At 57.2% G+C, this 18,529-nt stretch overlaps 2 protein-coding genes across 20 annotated transcripts in view; one reads left to right on the top strand and one right to left on the bottom strand.

Moving 5' to 3' along the window:
- The window catches only part of TPO (thyroid peroxidase), a gene marked incomplete at its 5' end in the record, with an annotated part of 445,236 nt that overhangs the window by 189,329 nt on the left and 237,378 nt on the right, over nucleotides 1–18,529 (top strand). The window lies entirely within an intron of this gene.
- The window catches only part of MYT1L (myelin transcription factor 1 like), a 297,774-nt gene that overhangs the window by 49,583 nt on the left and 229,662 nt on the right, over nucleotides 1–18,529 (bottom strand). For 15 of the 19 annotated variants that reach the window (XM_080683275.1, XM_080683277.1, XM_080683265.1 and 12 more), the window contains 4 exons: nucleotides 12,428–13,405; nucleotides 7,798–7,932; nucleotides 3,542–3,632; nucleotides 2,012–2,119 (listed from right to left, as the gene is read on the bottom strand). In XM_080683275.1, the coding sequence (XP_080539401.1) occupies nucleotides 2,012–2,119; nucleotides 3,542–3,632; nucleotides 7,798–7,932; nucleotides 12,428–13,405 (1,312 nt within the window). The remainder of the gene's footprint in view (nucleotides 1–2,011; nucleotides 2,120–3,541; nucleotides 3,633–7,797; nucleotides 7,933–12,427; nucleotides 13,406–18,529) is intronic. The other 4 variants (XM_080683270.1, XM_080683267.1, XM_080683271.1 and 1 more) reach the window with 3 other exon arrangements.

The following is an 18,529-nucleotide window of genomic DNA, read 5'->3' as shown; positions in this document are numbered from 1 at the left end:
CATGGGTGATGGAGAGGGACCGGCCTCACCTGGAGCTGGGACCCAGCACTTGCAGTGCACATGGGGCCAGGGGGGGAGGGGGGGAGGAGGAGCCGGAGATGAGGCCTGGCTGCACGGCCCCCTCCTGTGCTAACACCCCTCCTCCCTGCACCCCGGCCGGCCCCCTCCTGTGCTAACACCCCTCCCCCCTGCACCCCAGCCGGCCCCCTCCTGTGCTAACACCCCTCCCCCCTGCACCCCGGCCGGCCCCCTCCTGTGCTAACACCCCTCCTCCCTGCACCCCGGCCGGCCCCCTCCTGTGCTAACACCCCGGCCGGCCATAAGGAACGCTGTGTGCAGCTGCTGGCACCCCTTGCTCTGCTGCTTGCTGTGCTTCCCCGCTGTGACCACCCAAAGAAGGAGCATCAGGAACAGCACAAAAGCTGCTGTTTCAGGCTCAGGTCAGAGGGAGCGTGTGTGCGAACAGGTGATGTCTGCAATCACGGCCGCACCTCGTCCCTCTCCAGCTGCCTGGGGCTCCCGCTGCGAGGGACTCCCCTGTGACGTCCGGAGGGCCGGGCCGGGTTCTTGCCGAGCTCTCGCCTCGGTCTTCTTCTGCCTCTCCTCAGCGTCTCCCCTGGCAGAGCATCCCTTCCCGGATGGGCTGAGCCCAAGGTTTGGGGGGCTCTCAGGGGCCTCTCCCTTATTTGCTGTCAGCCTCACTTTCTGTGAGATGACGGAGTTGCAGGTACCCTGGACACCCCCACAGAACAGTCTAGAAGAATGCAAGCCAAGCCTGACTGAGGGGTCTCTCTGAAGGTCAGGACCACAGATGGTTTTCCTTAGTTTTGTCTATTTAAGTATTTCCCACTTTTAAAAAGGATTTAACTTTTCTTTTGAGTTGAAGGGCTATGGCAGAATCCTCTCTGAACTGGGAACCATACTCACAGACCACAAAGGTGGCGTGTCCTCTGCCTGGTGACTGCGGCCACATGATCTGTCCCAGAGGACAAGGTAACAGAGGCAAGATTGGGAGTGTGTGTGTGTGTGTGTGTGTGTGCGTGCGTGCGAGTGTGTGTGTGAGTGTGTGCGAGTATGTGTGTGAGTGTGTGCGAGTATGTGTGTGTGTGAGTGTGTGCGAGTATGTGTGTGTGTGTGTGCGAGTGCGTGTGTGCGAGTATGTGTGAGTGTGTGTGAGTGTGTGCGTGTGCGTGTGTGTATGTGTGTGTGCGTGCGAGTGCGTGTGTGTGTGCAAGTGCGTGTGTGTGTGTGAGTGCGTGCGAGTGCGTGTGAGTGTGAGTGTGTGTGAGTGTAAGGGCTGTTTCTCTCTCTCTCAGTGAGGCGGTTGCCCTCCCTGGCTCCGGCCTTGTGGACACACTGACTCTCGCCTTGGGCGAGCCGGGGACGGAGCAGCAGGGCCTGCAGCTGTCAGCGTGGTGCTCACGGGCAGACATGAAGCTGACAGAGGGATGGAGTGTGGGCTTCTTCCTCTCCCCCCTTTTCTAGACTTGACTCACAGCGGGCTAAGCCTGATGATGGCTGAGGACTTCCTGGTTCATCACCTAGTGACGAGGTTTTGGGCAGGTCAGTCTGCCCTCTTGGCACTGGGTATCTGAGGACAGGGCGAGGGCAGCTCCGGGCTCCCACTCAGGACGCCTCCACGTGGGCGAGGGGCTCCCGCCACGGACGTGCTGGCAGGAAACACTGCCGCCACCTGCAGGCGGTGCCTGGCACCCCAGCCTAGCAGGACGATCCTCTCCGGCAGCAGCAGCAGGGAAAGTCCCACCCAGCCTCAGAGCCGTGAGCCACCAGGGAGAAGACCAGAATCGAGCTCCCAGGAGTGGAGTCACCTCCTGCCTGCCAGGCCCGCGTGGAGCGGGGCGCACTTCGTCTCGCTCCCAGCACAGCGCTCTAGCTTCCCGCCTGCCCCCGAGCGTGGCATCGCCTCCTGCACAGCCCCGAGCTGGCGGGGGGGGGGGGGGGCGGGGGGGGTGCCTGCACGGACCGCGGACCCGCACCCTCGGAGCTGTACCTTAGCACCCGGTCGGAGGCCGGGCTGGACTTGGACACGTCGCAGCTCTGGTGCTTTTCCTGGGCCTTTGCCAGCTTCTCCGCGGCAGCAATAGGGCATCCAGAGAGGCTGCAAGCACAGAAGGGCGTCAGCTGTTTCCCCAACGGCTCCACACCACCCCGACTGAGCCACCGCCCCCTCCCTGATCAGCACAGCCACATCCTAGCAGGAATGGGGGTGATCTCCCAAACTGCCTGGCGCTCCTGATGGCGGGAACGGGAGAGTGGGTATTCCCTTGCCCCCAGCAGACAGAGCTCCCTGGAGTGGAGCCACTGTGTGCCTGTGTGAAGTTCACCTGACCTTTTCTTACGACAGCCAGCCAGCCCAAGACATTCAAGCGAGTGTAAGCCAGTCAGTGTTAGACCCAGGCAGCTTCGGGGACAGTCCCCGTGTCTGGAGGAGGGACAGCCGCGGGGCAGGCTGTGTCTAGTGGCCCAGGCAGGGCAGCTCTCTGGCTGGCACCAGAGACGGAGGTCTGGGCCGACCCCCTGAGCACCACGGGCCACAGTGCGTGGCTGGTGCCCCTGAAGAGAGATGGGGGGACAGCAGGACAGTCCGAGGCCCCTGGAAGAGGCTCTGGAGATGGATGCTCAGGGACCACCCCGACGTGCTCTTTTGTGCTGGAGCCTGTCCTTCCTGAGACCTCGGGGTCTGCTGTCCGTGTGACTGCACAGCCTTGAACCACGGCACCATGGCCCTCCCTGTGCACGTGGTGTTGTGTGAGCTCTGACGGAGGCGCTGGTCTGTGAACAGCTTCGAGTCACACTCAGCACGACCCTTACTCCCACTGCTGCCTCCTTGGCAGCACACGCCCAGGACACACTCCAAGGGCTGGGGGTGGCGGGGATGTGATGCGACTCATTATAATTTAACACGAGTGACCAAACTGGCCCGTGGGAAGAGCAAACATCGCAGGGAGCTCCCAGCACTTAGACGCCGATGTCCACTGGGTATGTGGAGCTGGACACGGCTGCAGGCACGCTGGAACAGACCGCTCCGCCTACGGCCAAGGAGCACCTGACGGAAGGGCTGCAGCTCAGGGGGGGTGAGCACAGGGAGGAAGAACTGGACTTCACTCAGAGCAAAGCATGGCTGTGAGCAGGGCGGACAGCAGTGGGCCAGGAAGGGCCGGGCTCCAGCAGAGCGGGGCATCCCGCTCCGTCCCGGGCTCCAAGTCCTGCCCTGTCTGAGGGGTCGACCCAGTCCCTCCTGACGGGCACCAGGAGCCCGTATGTTTCTTCCAGTCGTTGCACATGCTCACGGCTCCCTCTCAGAGGTCACAGCAAGGATGGCGCCTCCCGGGGGGACTGTTACCCCGTCACAACAAGGAGGGTGAGACCATTAAAAACCCCATCTGTGACAGAGGATCTGAGCATCAAACCCCGAGCACAATGGGGTCAAGTCTCCATCCTCTGGATGAGGGTGCGTCGGGGCGGGAAGAGAGGGGCTCCCGGGGCTCCCCTGCAGGCGGGGCGCAGGGGCCGTGCTTACCTTCGGTGAGAGTTCCTGTTGCTATTTACATGCCCGCGCCCTGTGCAGCCCGGAGTAGGACACTTGAGAACATTCTCATGCATGGCAAGAACTTGACAGGGAGAGCAGAAAAAACACGTGGCGTTAAAACACAGCAATGGTCCAGGTACAAGAGGGACGCAGGCATTTTAACAAAGTGGCTCGTGTACGACTGGCGGGCCTGCAGACATCGTGATGGGCATGGTCAGGGAAACACGTGGGAGGGGGAGAAGGCTCATCGGAGGGGCATGCAGAGCGGGGTGCACCGTGTGGGGCTGGAGGTCGGGATGTGAGGACGGCCCAGCGCGGCCCATCTGCCCCCCCACAAGCACTGAGCGCCTGATCGCCAGGCAGCGGCACGCAGACCAGACGGTTCCAGCACACGCCTCTGCCTCAGACACAGGGTCCTGAGGGCACGGCGGCCATGGTGACAGGAACCCCAAACCTTATTTTTAATGAAATGAGGTAAAGGCGGCTTTCCACCTAGGGATTGAGCACTTTACTCTTCTCTGAAGGAGTGAGCTGGAATAGTCAGTGCTGCGCTGCTGGGCCGGGAGGCCAGCGAGGGGACACGGCCGCCCGCTGTGGTGCCCGGGAGTGGCCAGCGGTCAGGGGCAGGCTCAGCTACTCGCCATGGCCACGGTCGGGCTGTGTGCACAGCCTTGCTCCTCAGTGGACAGGCCCCTGCTCTGGGCTGTGGGGAAGGCAGGTGGGGGTGAGCAGTGAGGGTGGGCAGTCAAGAGACGTGACCCATGTCGCTGGCCCAGGACGCCAGGCTACCCTTCCGGAGAACACTCGGCAGGAAGCTGGGGAGCGTCCCTCGGAGTGAGGTCTGCCTAATGCAGGTGCGCGTGGAAGGCCCCCTAAAAACAGAGTCTGCCCAAAGGAGTTCCATGACTACTTCCTACAAACCTTCCTCCCAGAACAGTCTCCCTCTCCCTGTAGCGTGTGCAGCGCCCGTGCTGTCCACACCGCACGCTTATTACTTGAGGCCACTTGGCATCCTTCACTGCGGACAGTTCCTTAAACCTGGGTTTGCCGCTGCAGTCCTCAGCCGAGTCTGCAGTGTGGATGGGAGTGGCCTGTGCTGCTCCCTCAGGGGACCTGACTTCCCGGGGACCTGGCCCGCTCCCTGGGTCTCTGCCGGCTCGGAGGAGGCAGCACCCACCTGCCCTCTCCCTGCCTCTGGGTCCTGCTCTGCCACATGGTCGCCCGCTGTCACTCCTTCCTCTCCTCTCCGGACCATTCTGCTATGATGTCACACCGCTTCTCTCCAATCAACACGTTTTCCTTTCGTGCTGACAGTTCTCAGTACAGCCTCTCCTGGAGATGCAAACAGCTTCATGCATGTCCGAGGCTCAGACCTCAACCTGCCTGCACCTGCGTCTCTTGCTGAGCGGCCACACAGACCCCACTTGAGAGGGGACCATCTGCCTCTCCTCCTCGGCCACAGCGTCCTGCTCTTCACCGCCGTCCTCACGTCCTTCTCCTTTTCCGGTGTCCCCTGTGCACAGCACTGTCCTCTCGGCCCCCGGGCCCCTCTCTGCCTGCCTTCCGCCCTCTGCTCGTCTTCCTCTACGTGGCCACCCTGCGCTCCCTCGCGGCTCCTCTGCTCTCTGCCTGAAGCCTCCCGTCTGGGCCGCTCCAGTTCCTACGAACACCGCTCGAGGACAGACCTGGAGCAGCTGCGCCTCTGACCTTCTCCAGCCTCCAGACCTCCCTCCCGGCCGCCCTCAGGACCGTCAGCCGCACTCCCAGTTTCAGAAAACAAATCCAGGCCACTGTCTGCCTATTTCTCAGCTCCCGACACCTATCACTGCTGTCACCACCTGATCGCGCTCCGAGGCACCAGCCCTCGCCTTCGCCTCAGTGTCTGCCTCTCCCATGAGCCCCCTTCCGGCCCTGCCAGCCTGCCCCGGGGATGTGTGCCCAGCCTGCCCGGCCTCCTGTGCCTGCTGCCGTCTCCTCCAGCCGGGCTCCTGTGTGGACAGCTCGGCAGCGTTCAGGGGACGTGTGGTTCTCTCTGTCACAGGCGGGCTGGCTGGCGGGACAGCAGTGCAGCCTGCAGGTCCCTGGGGAAGCCCTCACCCCTGGTGTCTGGGGCATGTCTGCAGCTGCTGCGGAGCCTCTGTCCCTAGAGGCCACGTGTGCCCTGTGGGCACACCCTGTCTCAGCCAGGTGGGGGGTCTCGTTCAATGGGGCGGCGGCCTCTGTTCCTCACACAATGTGTTGCAAACTGGGGCGACAGACCACTGTGTGGACTCCACCTGGATGCGGCTGTTTACATTTCACGGTATTCTAAGGAATGATGCGAGTCCATGTTGGGAGGAATTAGTGGGCCAGCGCCAGAGCTGCTCCCACTGTGCCGGGCACCGGTGTGACAGGCGTGACAGGCGTGGCCTTCCTATGCGGCTGTCAGGACACGGCCCCGGTCTCTGCTCCACTGAGACTCTTCCGGGAGCATACGGAGTCAGGAGGACTGTCAGCCCTGAGAAGAAACCATCGTCTACTCTGAAGGTGGACACGTGTGCCTTACAGAGAAACGGCGTAAGGAGGCTGTTTCTCGCAGGCTCGAGGGCTTCGTCCTAATGCCTCGTTTTGCAGATGAGGAGAACCAAGTGCAGGGAGCACGTGCCGTGCTCAAGGGCGCAGGGCTGGTTAGGACGAGGCCCGGTCAGACCAGGTCTCGGGATCCAGATGGGTGTGGACCCAGATCTCGCTCAGGCATCGACCCGGGCGAGCGGTGCACCTGTTCTCGACGGGCTGAGAAGTACCGAGTGTCTTCCACTCGCCCGGCCGTGCTGACCGGGAAGGAGGTGACGCACGCGCCCCACGTTTTCCTCATCTGAAAAACCGGCTGGCACTGCCTGTGGGCCGCACGCTCCAAGGGGTCTGATGAGTGTGGGCTGCGTGCGCGGTGGCCCGGCTGGGGGTAAGCTGCTGCGGCCACATGCTGTCTCCCTGCTCATGTAACACACGGGCAGCGCGGTCCCCACTCCTGCTCTCGTCTGCTCACAGGGCACATGCAGGAACAGGCTTTATGATGTTCAGCAGCCGCCTGAAAACTGAGTCCCAACAGCTTCTGAAATATCTCCCCGAACATGCCCCGCTGAGCCTGTCCTAAGCCTCAGCTCCTGGGAACTTCTCCGGGTTCTGCCCGATGGGCCTCAGGTATCCCGAAGTCAGCCACGTAATGGGGCTACCCTCAGAAGTCCCTGTAAACGTCAGCTGGTCGTCTGGTCCCATGTCCAGCCACTTGACTCCACTTTCCTCACTAAAGCTGTGTCTCAGACAATGAGGAAGATCCTGAGACTCACAATCAGGGTCTTAGACTCAAAGGTCATTTCTGAAAATGTGCCATTTCCCTGAGCAATCACTTCTATTGTTTTTAGCCCGACCGGCGGGGTCAGTGGTTCAGCGTCCACCTAGGAACCAGGAGGTCACAGTTTGATTCCTGGGCAGGGCACATGCTCCAGCCCCAGTGTGGGGTGTGCAGGAGGCAGCTGATCAATGATTCTCTCTCATCATTGATGTTTCTCTCTCTCTCTCTCTCTCTCTCCCTTCCTCTCTGAGATCAATAAAAATATATTAAAAAATAAAATAGTTGGAATACTCCATGTGCTGCGAGAAAGATAAAAATGTGTACATTGGTTCAGTTCTAAAGAAAACTTAGTTGTTTTAAAAAAAATTGACTGCATATTCTCAGAACCTAACATTAAAATCAATGTGTGGGATCAAAACCACCTGCGTAACCTCCTCACTTAGATTTTATTGTGTGGAAATGGTGGGACAACTATGACATGAAACAGACTTTTGGACTAAAATGCAGTAAAATACAAATAGAAACACTGATGGACATTTACGCATAATGGGTCCAGATCAGGGGTTTCCTCAAGGCTCCCACAGCTTCAAGCTGGAAGGGATGCGGGACCATCGGCACTCAGCTCTGGCTGGTGAGCAGAGACTGCCTGAGGCTGCGGAGCAGGTCAGAGTGGGCTGCGGCCTGGAGGCCAGGCCTGCCCGGGGCCGAGGAAGCCTGGTGCGGGCTCCATCCTAGGCCAGTCCGCGGGAAGGACGCGAGGAAATGCTGCCCACGGAGGGCGCGCTCTGGAGCCTGCTGGCCCCCGTGTGCACTTGCACGAGGGAGGGGCCGCCTGTCAGGACAGATGGAGATGACAGAGGCAAGAGAGATGACAGAGGGGCCGTCGGTGTGTGCGGGACCGGTGAGGCAGACTTACTTTCCGGAGGGACCCTATCTTTGTGCGGGCATCCGGACAGGCTGCGGTGATGCGGGTACAGCCCAGTTACGTGGCCAGTTCCATCGCACCCTGGGGTTGGACACTTGCTCTCTTTCTTTTCTGCTCTCGAGGGATCTAAAAGCGACAACAGGTGTCAAGAGAGTGAATCCTTTACCCACTGAAGACCATGTGATCACTTCGCACTCTGAAGAGACCTTGATGAGCAAAGACAAAGCAGGTGGCGGGGGGACGGCGTGGCATCGGGCTTTTGCGTAGGTCTTTGGCTTGGCGTGATTTCTGACCTTAAACAGTGTCATCGTGGACCATAAAATACCTTACTTTCTGGCTGAAGAAAACAAGACTGTCCCTACTGCACTCTAGACTGTTTCCCGTGTGTTACATGATAAGCTCACAGAAACCAACGGAATGAGACAGTGACCTTCTCAGAGAACAAAGCCACACCACGGTGGTTGCGCAATTGCTGTGAAATTCAACTGTGGGTCCTGCCATCGGACACCCTTTGGCAGATGGCTTTCTTGTGGAGTGCCTCATTGTAGACAACACAAGGGACAGGTCTGCTGGTGTTGAAATGTATTCTCGGCAACACTGCTAGGTGGCACGTCAATTTAGAGATTTTCTGAAATGAGCTGAACTCTCAGAAGGCACTGCAAGCAAATGAGCCCAGAGGTGGGACCCCGCCTGACAGGACGTGCACTCAGAGCTGCCCCAGTGCTGCCGCAGGCGCCGGTGGCTCCTCTGCGTGCACGGGGACTGAGGAAGCCCGGGGATGGGACACGTGAACGCAGGTCAGCGGCTCTGCAGCTGCTGGGGAGGAGCCCGAGGCAGAAATGCAGCCATACTGCTCACGTGTACTTCTATGCCCAGATGGACCCAGTGCATAAACATGCAGAAAATAACTCGAGAAACAGTCTAAGATAAAGCTCAGACCAAACAACACCGTGAGTGTGCAAAACGTTGTTTCTGAAACCAGGTGCGCGGATTGTCAGCAGACAGCGAGCACTACAACTCGGTCCGGGGGCTCAGTGCTTTTATACTAATCCTAGAGGCCCGGTACAGGAATTCGTGCACCGGTGGGGTCCCTTGGCCTGGCCGGCGATTGGGGACAATCCGGGCTGTCTCGCCCAGTCCCGATCAGGGCCGATCGGGGCTGGCCAGCTGGCCGGGGGAGGGACAGCGGGAGGTTGGCTATGGGAGTGCACTGACCACCAGGGGGCAGCTCCTGTGTTGAGCATCTTCCCCCTGGTGGTCAGTGTGTGTCATAGCTACCGGCCGGTCATTTGGTCATAAAGGTCGCTAAGGCTTTTATATATATAGATTAGAGGCTCGATGCATGAAATCCGTGCAAGAGTAGGCCTTCCTTCCCCTAGCTGCCGGCACCAGCTGCCCTCTGGCACCCAGGACCCAGGCTTCTCTCTGGCCACTGGCCGCCACCCAGGACCCAGGCTTCCCTCACAGCCCGGCTTCGTCCGGAAGGTCGTCCAGTCTAATTAGCATATTATGCTTTTATTATTATAGATTTTACTAATCAAGCCAATCATGACTGTGAGAAACATGTTTTACTTTTGGTTAAGTATTCATTTTATATAAAGAAAAAAGCCTGGCTTAAAATTTTTAAAAGCCTTAAGGCCTTTTCCTTGAGTCCTTCATGTGAAGGGAAGTGGACAAAGGGCTCGCAGGGACGTCTAAACCCTTGTTTCCGTAAGAGACCCTTCACTTGTTGGCTAGTGTGCTGCTCTGTGGAATGTGGCTCTCCCAGGCCTGCAATCTCTAAAGCCAGCGCTGATGCTGGCGCATCCTAGAGATGCTGCTGCTGCTTCCTGACCTACTGGGGATCGTAGTCGCTGGAGACAAATCTAAAAGCAGGCTATTGCGATGTCAGTGTTGAGATGTCATGCTGGAGAGTCTCCTACATGCAACCCCGGAGCCTAGCATTTCGCTGCCCTGTAACTTCATAGTGACCTCGGTGTACACTAAGTAACGCAGACACCAAAGCACGCAGTAACGGTTTCATAGGGAAAAGTTGATTAAGGTCATATCCTAGACATAAGTGACTTTAAAGGACAAAATGTAAATTTTAACTACTATTAATAATTAAGTGTCTCTTTTTCATCAGGACACGTAAGCTTTCCTAACAAATCATGCACAGATTTTGAAAGTATTCTGAAGTCAAGGTCAGGTGTGTGGACACCGTGTGGACACCGTGTGGCTCAGACGGTCTCAGGTGCTGGAAGACACGGGGCGTAATCTCCTCTGAATGTGGGAGCCGGGCCGGGCTGCGCTCGCCTCACCACTACCCGCCTTGCTTCCTTCCCTCTTGCAATCCCAATGCGTCCTGAAGGCAAACACTGGGGCAAACACAAAACAACCCCGCAGCAAACAGACCAACAGCTCCACCGCAACCCCAGACTGCGCGGGCTCAGCGTGCTCCACACCTTCCAGTGAGGCGCAGGGAGCAGATAAAGGCGTGTCAGGGTGAGCTGCTTTGTTTTAGCTCAGGATTCTGGGAAGGTTACTGGTTTATCATTTACAGCGTTTTGAGAAGACGCGTTCCCTTCATCTTTAATAAAACAGCAGAGGAGCCGAGAACAGACTGTGGATGCTCTGGCTGGAGGGCTGCCTGGCCGTGCTGGTGAGAAGCTACCTTTTTAAACAAGGGCATTCATCCCTCCGCCCACGCTGGGTCCTTGCCTGGCCACATTAATTTGGCTCTGACAGAACTGTGGCATCTTCACAAGAAACTGGGGACGATGGGGAACACACTGACTGAGGAAGAAGATCTGGAACAGCTGGGCAGAGGCAGGGTCCATGCCCTCCAGCTCGTCTGGGAAGCCCAAGTCCCAACCCTCCCCATTCCAGGGGAAAGCATATATCAGCTTTACTGTTCGTGCCCACCCCATCCCCACTGATTTAGGGGAAGCAAGCCATCTGAATTCCATTTCTTACAAAGAACAAAAACCATGCAAAGCCACTGTAACAAAACAAAATGAATCGATACCTACAGAACACGCTGGGCTCCAAGGAGCCACAGAAACCAGAGGAGGGATGCCCGAGTGCCCACGGCTTCCTGGCACTTGGCTGCGCCCTCTGTGCGGCGCCCACCACAGTCCACTCTGCAGACGTCTAGGTCAGAACCTAGCGAGTGGCCACCTGAGCAAGCCCGTGGCGGAGACACTATTTCTTCCTAAAAATGTTGAGATGGTTCTCTAACATCTAACAATTTCTAACGGACTCCACTATAGTCCAACGTCCATGCCACCTGTCTTGGTCTTTACAGCACCAAAGCCAGCCCGAGGCTCCGCTGTGGCTGAGCACACCCCTTCCTCACGTCCACCCCTGCCAAGGCGCTGCCTGCACCGGCATGACTGAGTGGGCACCGGGCTCCATTCAGGTCACGAGCTGCTTCCTCTGGCTCAGGCCGTGCCCTGGGGACCTGGCGTAGCGCTGCCCACATGCTGCGGGGCTGCGTGCACATTGAGAGGAGAATACACACTATGTCACAGCCGAGAAGGCAGGTTTTCTTATCCTTTGGAGTTTACGTAGCAACCGATTTTCAAGCCAAATTCCTGAATCTCACCGTCAGATCCACAGGAGGATCTCAGTGCTTCTAAGGCACAGAACAGCACGTGGCCCAGAGGGTCTTGTTTGGGGCTCGTCGGGAAGGACTTAAGGAATCACCGATTTCATTCTGTGAGTGGCTTCCTGAGGTCTAAGCGTCTAACTGGAATCGGTACAGCGCCCAAGTTCTACGTGAGGCTCAGCTATAACCTGCCTCCCTCTGAAAGCAGACACAGCTGTTCTCCAATAGAAGTCAATAGCTCAGGTTGGAATATATATATTAAACACAGTGACTAATATGTACGTAATTAAACAGAGATGTGTGCAAATATGTGCTCATTTACCTCATAAATACAAACCCACTAACACTTCCACACTGGCAGGCTCTGAGTGTTTTATGACAAAATGACCCCGCCATTGTTTCCACACTGAACAGCATCGGGGAGGGGAGCGGTTCTGTAAGGAAACTGCTATTGATCTCAGCCGGGGACTCACACGCCCTGCATAGCCAATGGCTCCAGCCGCCAAGCACCGACGATAATTAATGTGCCGTGCCTGCCCTGGTCTCACGCTATCGGTCATTCTGTTCCTGTTCCATTTCTCTCAGGGATGTTTTCTGTGGGGGAGGTTTTATCAATAACTGTCATTCGATGGTAATTTTATAAATCGTGATGTCACCTACCGAATCCAGGTTAGAAGATGCACGCTCCACCCCGACTGGCTGTCTAGACCCTTGCCACTCAGACTGTGGTTCGTGTATAAGATCACAGCTCATCCTGATAGCTGCTATCACGTGCGCCAAGACATGCCTTTCCCACTGAAACATCCTGCTATTCGTCTGCTCTGCTAACATGACACTGAGCTGCGCTATGTACTTCTCAGACATTTTATTTGCCCTTCAGGACCGTAATCACAATGTGTAACTCTGGAATCAGCCCTGAGAAATATGCGTTAGAGGTACAGTTTACTGTGATGCACTCTTAACTGTGACCACACCGCCCGCGTCTGCCCAGGCCCACGCCTTCGGAGGGACTTACGTAGGTAGAAACGTTACCTTTACCATAGTATGGCTTTTTGACATGGCTGTCACTGGGTTTGGGCTTTCTCTCCTCCCCGGGCAGCTGTCTCGGTGACTGCTCCTCGTACGACCTCAGACTGTCCCGCCGGCCAGCCTCCAGGGCCATCTTCTCCCGCATGGCCTTCGCCCGCTCCGTCTCCAAAGCGATGGCTTTCTCCAGGAGGGTGAGGTTGCCCTTGGTCATGTCGAACACCTCCTCGGACCTGTCGGAGGTGACGGAGGCCGTGTCGTCGTCTCTCTCGTGGTACCCGTCCTCCTTTGCGCAGCTGGACAGAGTCCTCGACCTGGGGCTCAGCTGCTCCTCGAGCCGCATCAGGTTCATCATGTCCGAGTAGCTCCGGTCCGGCGTCCTGCCGGGGAAGTCGTCCTCCGGCCGGATGTGTGGGCGGCCGCTGAGGCTGGGCTGCGGGTTCCTGTCCTGCGGGCTGGTCTCGCTCAGCTTGCGGGCCAGGTCGAAGCACTGGTTGCGCAGGCACTCCAGGCTGCTCAGACACACCTCCTCGTCGCTCTCCTCCACCAGCTTCTCCCCCAGCCCGTTGTTCAGGGGCTTCCCCAGCATCACGTAGTTCATGTTCCGACTGTCCTGCTGCTGCATGGTGTCTGCGTAGCTCCTGTCGTTCATGTTCTCCGCCAGCACCACCCCGTGTCCTTGTGCTAGTAGTTTGAGGGAGTCCACCGTTTCTCTAACGACATCACTGTCTAAGTCTAGACTCAACTCGCCTTTCCGACCCAGGTTCTCATTTTTGTCACTGTCATCCTCCAGACTGTTGGAGGTGTTGCTGTTCATTTCGGACTCCGTGCGGGCCCGGTACGCTGCATCCTCAGCAATCTTGCCAAGATTCAACAAGGACTTGGCCACCAGCTCATCATAGTTATCATACTCGTCATTATTATTATCATCCTTTTCTGGGTCTTGCATTATTCGACTATTGTGACAATTCATTTGATGGTCTTCTGCAAAGAAAGTAAAAAAAAAAGGACAAAAAGAACAGAAAAGAGAAAAGTGGTGGCTAGAATGTGAGGTTTAGCGGCCACAGCGTGGACCGCAGGCTAACTGCAGTCCACCCCACACCACAGGCCTGAGGTCCCGCTGCGTGTGGACATGACGGAACAGACTGCTCGACAGGAGCTGCTCACAATACTTACATTCACTATTGCCTTCCCTCATTAATCTGACAGTAAACAACTTAAAAACATTAATGTTTCACTGCTGCTAAATGCTGAGAACGACTTTCCTTTATCGGCTTTCTTTACGTGCAGCCCAACTAGATACGCAAGTTACACCCATCACCACTGGGCTTCGGGGGAGTCCACGAGCGTCCCGGTGTCAGCTCATAAACACATGTGCCCAGCGGCTGCTTCCCAAGGGTTTGCTTCCCCGTGGTGCTCAGGTGGCGCGAGGAAAGCCGGGTCCCGAGGACTCACACAGAGGGCACACCTGCTCTGCACTCGGGTCAGAAGCACCGTTTGGGCTGAGTTAGAGCGAGCTGACTTGGGAGGTCACGTATCAGAAGGCACAGTGGAGCAGCAGCAATGCCAGTTAGACTCAGAAACAAAGTCTGGTTAACTGAGAACCCTGTACAAGAATCTCAGGGGGCGTGAGGACGTGGAGGGAGGAGGTCCACGGTGACCACGAGCCTGTGAACAGCAGGACTAAGGGGAGCCAGTGCCGCGGAACCACATCCAGCACAGCCTTTGCCTGACACGCAGCCCAGTGACAGTCACCCTCACGGCCTCGGGAGAATTCGGGTGAGCAGGGAGAAATAACGTGTGACTGACTGTCATTTCCGGTCTCAAAAAGTATTTAGGGAACTGTTTTAGAAAAAGACCTAAGCTGCTACAGCCCACCTGGAGCGCATCCTGTCTGACACCGACAGGCCCCCTGGCCGCCCCTCTCCAGCTGTGCAGCCGCTCTGTGCTCACCGCGGACACGGGCGACAGCCAAGGCCTTCTCCCCGGGCCCCTCCCGCCCGGAGACGGGGGTGGGAGCTGCACTGTCACACCCGTTCATGGTTTCTATGATTAAACAGCAGCGTGAGAAGATCGTGGGAAGCTCACTAAGTGAGCAGAAGGAAGGAGGGACGCCGGCCAGCGGGCACTCCTTGTGCCCAGGAGCAGGTCAGGCGCCCAGGGCGTCTCCAGGGCTCCCTGCCATCCCTCAGGAAGGCCTTTCTTTGGGAGCACGTTCCTAACAGAAAACCTCTCTCTAGCCCACACACTTAAACACCTAACACATCCGTCTAAACATCGGCAAATCGAATTTGCCGCATCAGTCATAGAGCATCACCAACTGTCTGCCGCAAAAGCGGTCCCTCTCCTGGCTCATTCCTACCAGCATCTCCCCGAGGGCAGGACGTATGCAGTCCCAACGGGCGGCCGGAGGGAGGCACCCCAACCACAGATGCAGGAGAAGCCTGTGAGCATGTCCACCTCAGTGGGCGTGTCCCCCTCAGTGGGCGTGTCCCCCTCAGTGGGCGTGTCCACCTCAGTGGGTGTGTCCACCTCACGTGGGCGTGTCCACCTCAGTGGGCGTGTCCACCTCAGTGGGCGTGTCCACCTCAGTGGGTGTGTCCACCTCAGTGGGCATGTCCACCTCAGTGGGTGTGTCCCCCTCAGTGGGCGTGTCCACCTCACGTGGGCGTGTCCACCTCACATGGGCGTGTCCACCTCAGTGGGCGTGTCCACCTCAGTGGGTGTGTCCACCTCACGTGAGCGTGTCCACCTCAGTGGGCGTGTCCACCTCAGTGGGTGTGTCCACCTCACGTGAGTGTGTCCACCTCAGTGGGCGTGTCCACCTCAGTGGGCGTGTCCACTTCACGTGCACAGCACGCCCCTGGCCCAGGGCTCACGCTTTTAAGAACTGCAGGCCACCTGTTCTAGTGAAGTTCTGGAATATACAGCCCGATTCCCTCTCAGTGTGTGCGGTGCACTCTGAGTTCACATTCGTGGGCTTGACCAGAGGAACGGCATCAGGATGCCCGGGTGCACGGCCGCCCACGGTGGTAACTGGGGACCTTGTGGCCCATGTCAGCCACTGCCCCTACGGAGAACGGCCACGAGCTGACAAGAGAACCCGTGCCATCCGGAAGCACCCCATCGCCTGGTCAAAGAGGACATCCGTCCGAGAAGGCTGATGACTCCCATGATGTTTCTCTCAGCGTGCTCGCGGGAAACACACCTATCGCCCCAAAGAACTCGGAAGGAAGGAACCCATGGAGACAGTGAGAGAGAAGAGAGAATGCCTGTGCCATGTCCTCACTCTCCTGACACCACGGGAAGGGCTGCGCGTGGAGCATGGCCGCCATCACACCGAACTCATGACCTCCCCGCCAACCCCACCGTGAGCGTAACTGGTGGATGCTCAGTCCACATCCAGGAGCAGCTGCAGCCCGTCTGTCCTCCGAAGGGGGTGGTTTCTGCTGCTGTCTCTGAGCCTCCCAGCAGCTCCCCCTCTTCACAAGGCTGAGGACCATGTACCCCCGCTGATGGTCAGAGACCTACTCCCCCCACCCACTCATAAGTCACCTTCCCCGGCGCACCGATGAATGGACTCGGTCTAGGAGAGAGAGCTGGGGGCCGACGCCCACCGTCCGCCCCACAGCAGGGCCTGCTCTGTGGCGTGGCGGAGGGAAGCTGCTGAGCTCCCATGGGGCCCTTGTGTGCCTGTGTGGACCCCCCTCCATGTGCCTGTGTGGGACCCTCGTCTCTCCTGCCCTGAGAGGTGGGTGTCACCATCCCACCTCCTGTTTCAGGCAGATCTATGGCTGTGAGGTCAAACCTCCCACATTCGGAGGCAGGAGAATTCTGCCTGATGGGGTCAAAAGAATGCATGAGAAATCATTACAAATATTTAAAGATATCAGCTTGTTCATTTTAAATGTTGTCAATTTTATAAGCTAACGCACAAACAGAAGAAAAGACAACCGTTTTCACGAGGGATCTAAGCTGCGTGATAACCTGTAATGAAGAGATTGTAAGTTGTGTTTCTTTCTTAAACTCTGTTCATTAGGGCTCTAAGTGAATGAGAAGTGAATGAATGACATTTCATCTACTCACTAAGTTTTGAGGATCTGTGTACTGGACGACCTGGTAGGTGTCTAGCTTTTATAAACGTGGGGCCTCATAAACAAAGAGGTCCTTATACCTTTACCCACAGAAACAAGCTGTTCCAAGTCCACATACTTGCGACAAACTGAGACATGCCAACCAATTGTCTCTCTCTCTTTCACACACACACACGCACACACATGCAGAGTTCAGGGAGTTTCTAAATTACCTGGACTGCCTTGAGCACCTCCGGCCCAGCACAGGGACAGAGTCTGTGCCCGTTCGGGTCCTTCGGTTTACGGACGGCCTGAGTGTGTGGCTGCCCCACCGGGTGTGTCTGATTGGGAGGGAACTCGGGGACCTGGAACCCTGCTCTCCACTTCCAGTCACTGTTCAATCCCGTCATGCAGGAACGAATCTCATCTGTCTCCAAAGGCCCTTCCAAACCACGACACGGTCTTTGGTAACCCAAGTCGGCCAGCCTTCAGGGTCTGGGAGCGTTTGTTCTCCTGTTCAGCTCGCATCTGCCAGCCTCCACCGGGCTCACGCCGCCCAGCTCTGCCCTCTGTGGAGAACCACCGCACGTTTTCCCGTGCCCAGTCCTCTTTCCTGCTGGGTTCTGTTTCTCTTGGGCAAAGGGCGATGATGCTTATTTAGTGCCTTCCCCAGGGAACGCGGAGCACTTGTGGGACATAGAAAATCACCCTGTTTTTTTTGAGATGAGCTGTAATGATGCTCTGCATCCTTCACGTTAATGCAGCCTTAACGTATGTAATACACTTGCCGCGCAGACCACGGCCTCACAGGGAGCTGGAGCGTGTGCATGGAGGGCGGACGGCGCCACAGCCCCCACGACAACGCTGCCTCACCCTTCTGAGCCGCTCACCTCTCAAGAGCACCGTCTGGAGGGCGACTTCGCTAAGCTTCGGAACAAGACGGGAGGGGACTGAGGGCAAGGTCCCGTCCCTGGTCTGGAAGCCGAAGTGAGGTCCCCGGGACCTGCCCCAGACAAGGGTCCGCGCAGCGCGGGAACTCACCTCGTCCTCGGGCTTTAAACCCCACGCTGACCAACTAGCATCTGGAATAAAAACCAAATGAACAAACAAGGCAGATAACCCGGCAACTCCTTCATACAGGCCTTAAAGACAAATGGAAGAAGCCGCATGAGACTTCTCCTCCCACACCTTTGAGTTCTCCTTATCACAGAGAAAAGTTTCCCCAGTATTTTAAACCTGCTCCTTGCATCTTGAGTGTACATGCCATTATATTCTCAGCAAGCTTTCTGGCTTTATCCAAGTGTCTGACGATCCATAAAACATAAGATACAATTATATTTTGTGATTATACAAAATTAGTTTGCATGAAGGAAGTTTTTATCACCCGCTGATATCTAGAAATGTCTAACTCTGCCTTCACTCAATTACAAGTCATACAGCCACACACTTCACCACATGCACGTGCTCACCTCCCTAAAACCACGCCTCCACGGGTGTAGGGAGAGATTAACTCTAAGATATAAAAAGTCGCAGTGCTGTCTCTCCCAGCCGTGCCCGCCCTCGCAGTGGGAGCCCTGCACACAAAGCACGCCCTCTGCTCCCGCCGGGCCTCGGGCCCATGGCCTTCGCGCTGACGGCACACAGGCTGGCGGCTGATGCTGACTGCAGTCCGTGTGCATCTCACAGCCCCTCCCCGGGGACGCGTCCCTGAACCTGGGAGGACGAGCGGCTAATCAACATGAAAACAACCCCGCCGGGGGGCGTGGGGACTCGGAGGCCACGTGCGGACCCTCATCGCCTTCACCTGTCACTGTCTGACAGAGCCAGCCCCGCCACCGCACATCGCCAGAGCACTGTATCCCCGGGGCCAGGACATCGTCCTTCAGAAAGAAAACGTGCCCTGGAAACTTGGCAATTAAAAAAAAACACCTGTTTCTGTGAGGAGAAATTTATACAGGATGGATTTTGTCTTAAATTTGTTTCAAAGAGAGTTGACTTCCTGCAGAAGGAAATGGCCCGTTAGCAGCTGGACTCA

This window comes from Plecotus auritus, assembly GCF_963455305.1.
Source record: "Plecotus auritus genome assembly, chromosome: 8".
Taxonomy (NCBI): Eukaryota; Metazoa; Chordata; class Mammalia; order Chiroptera; family Vespertilionidae; genus Plecotus; species Plecotus auritus.
The sequence above is the reverse complement of the archived record's forward strand: the minus strand, read 5'-3'. Positions and strand labels throughout refer to the sequence as shown.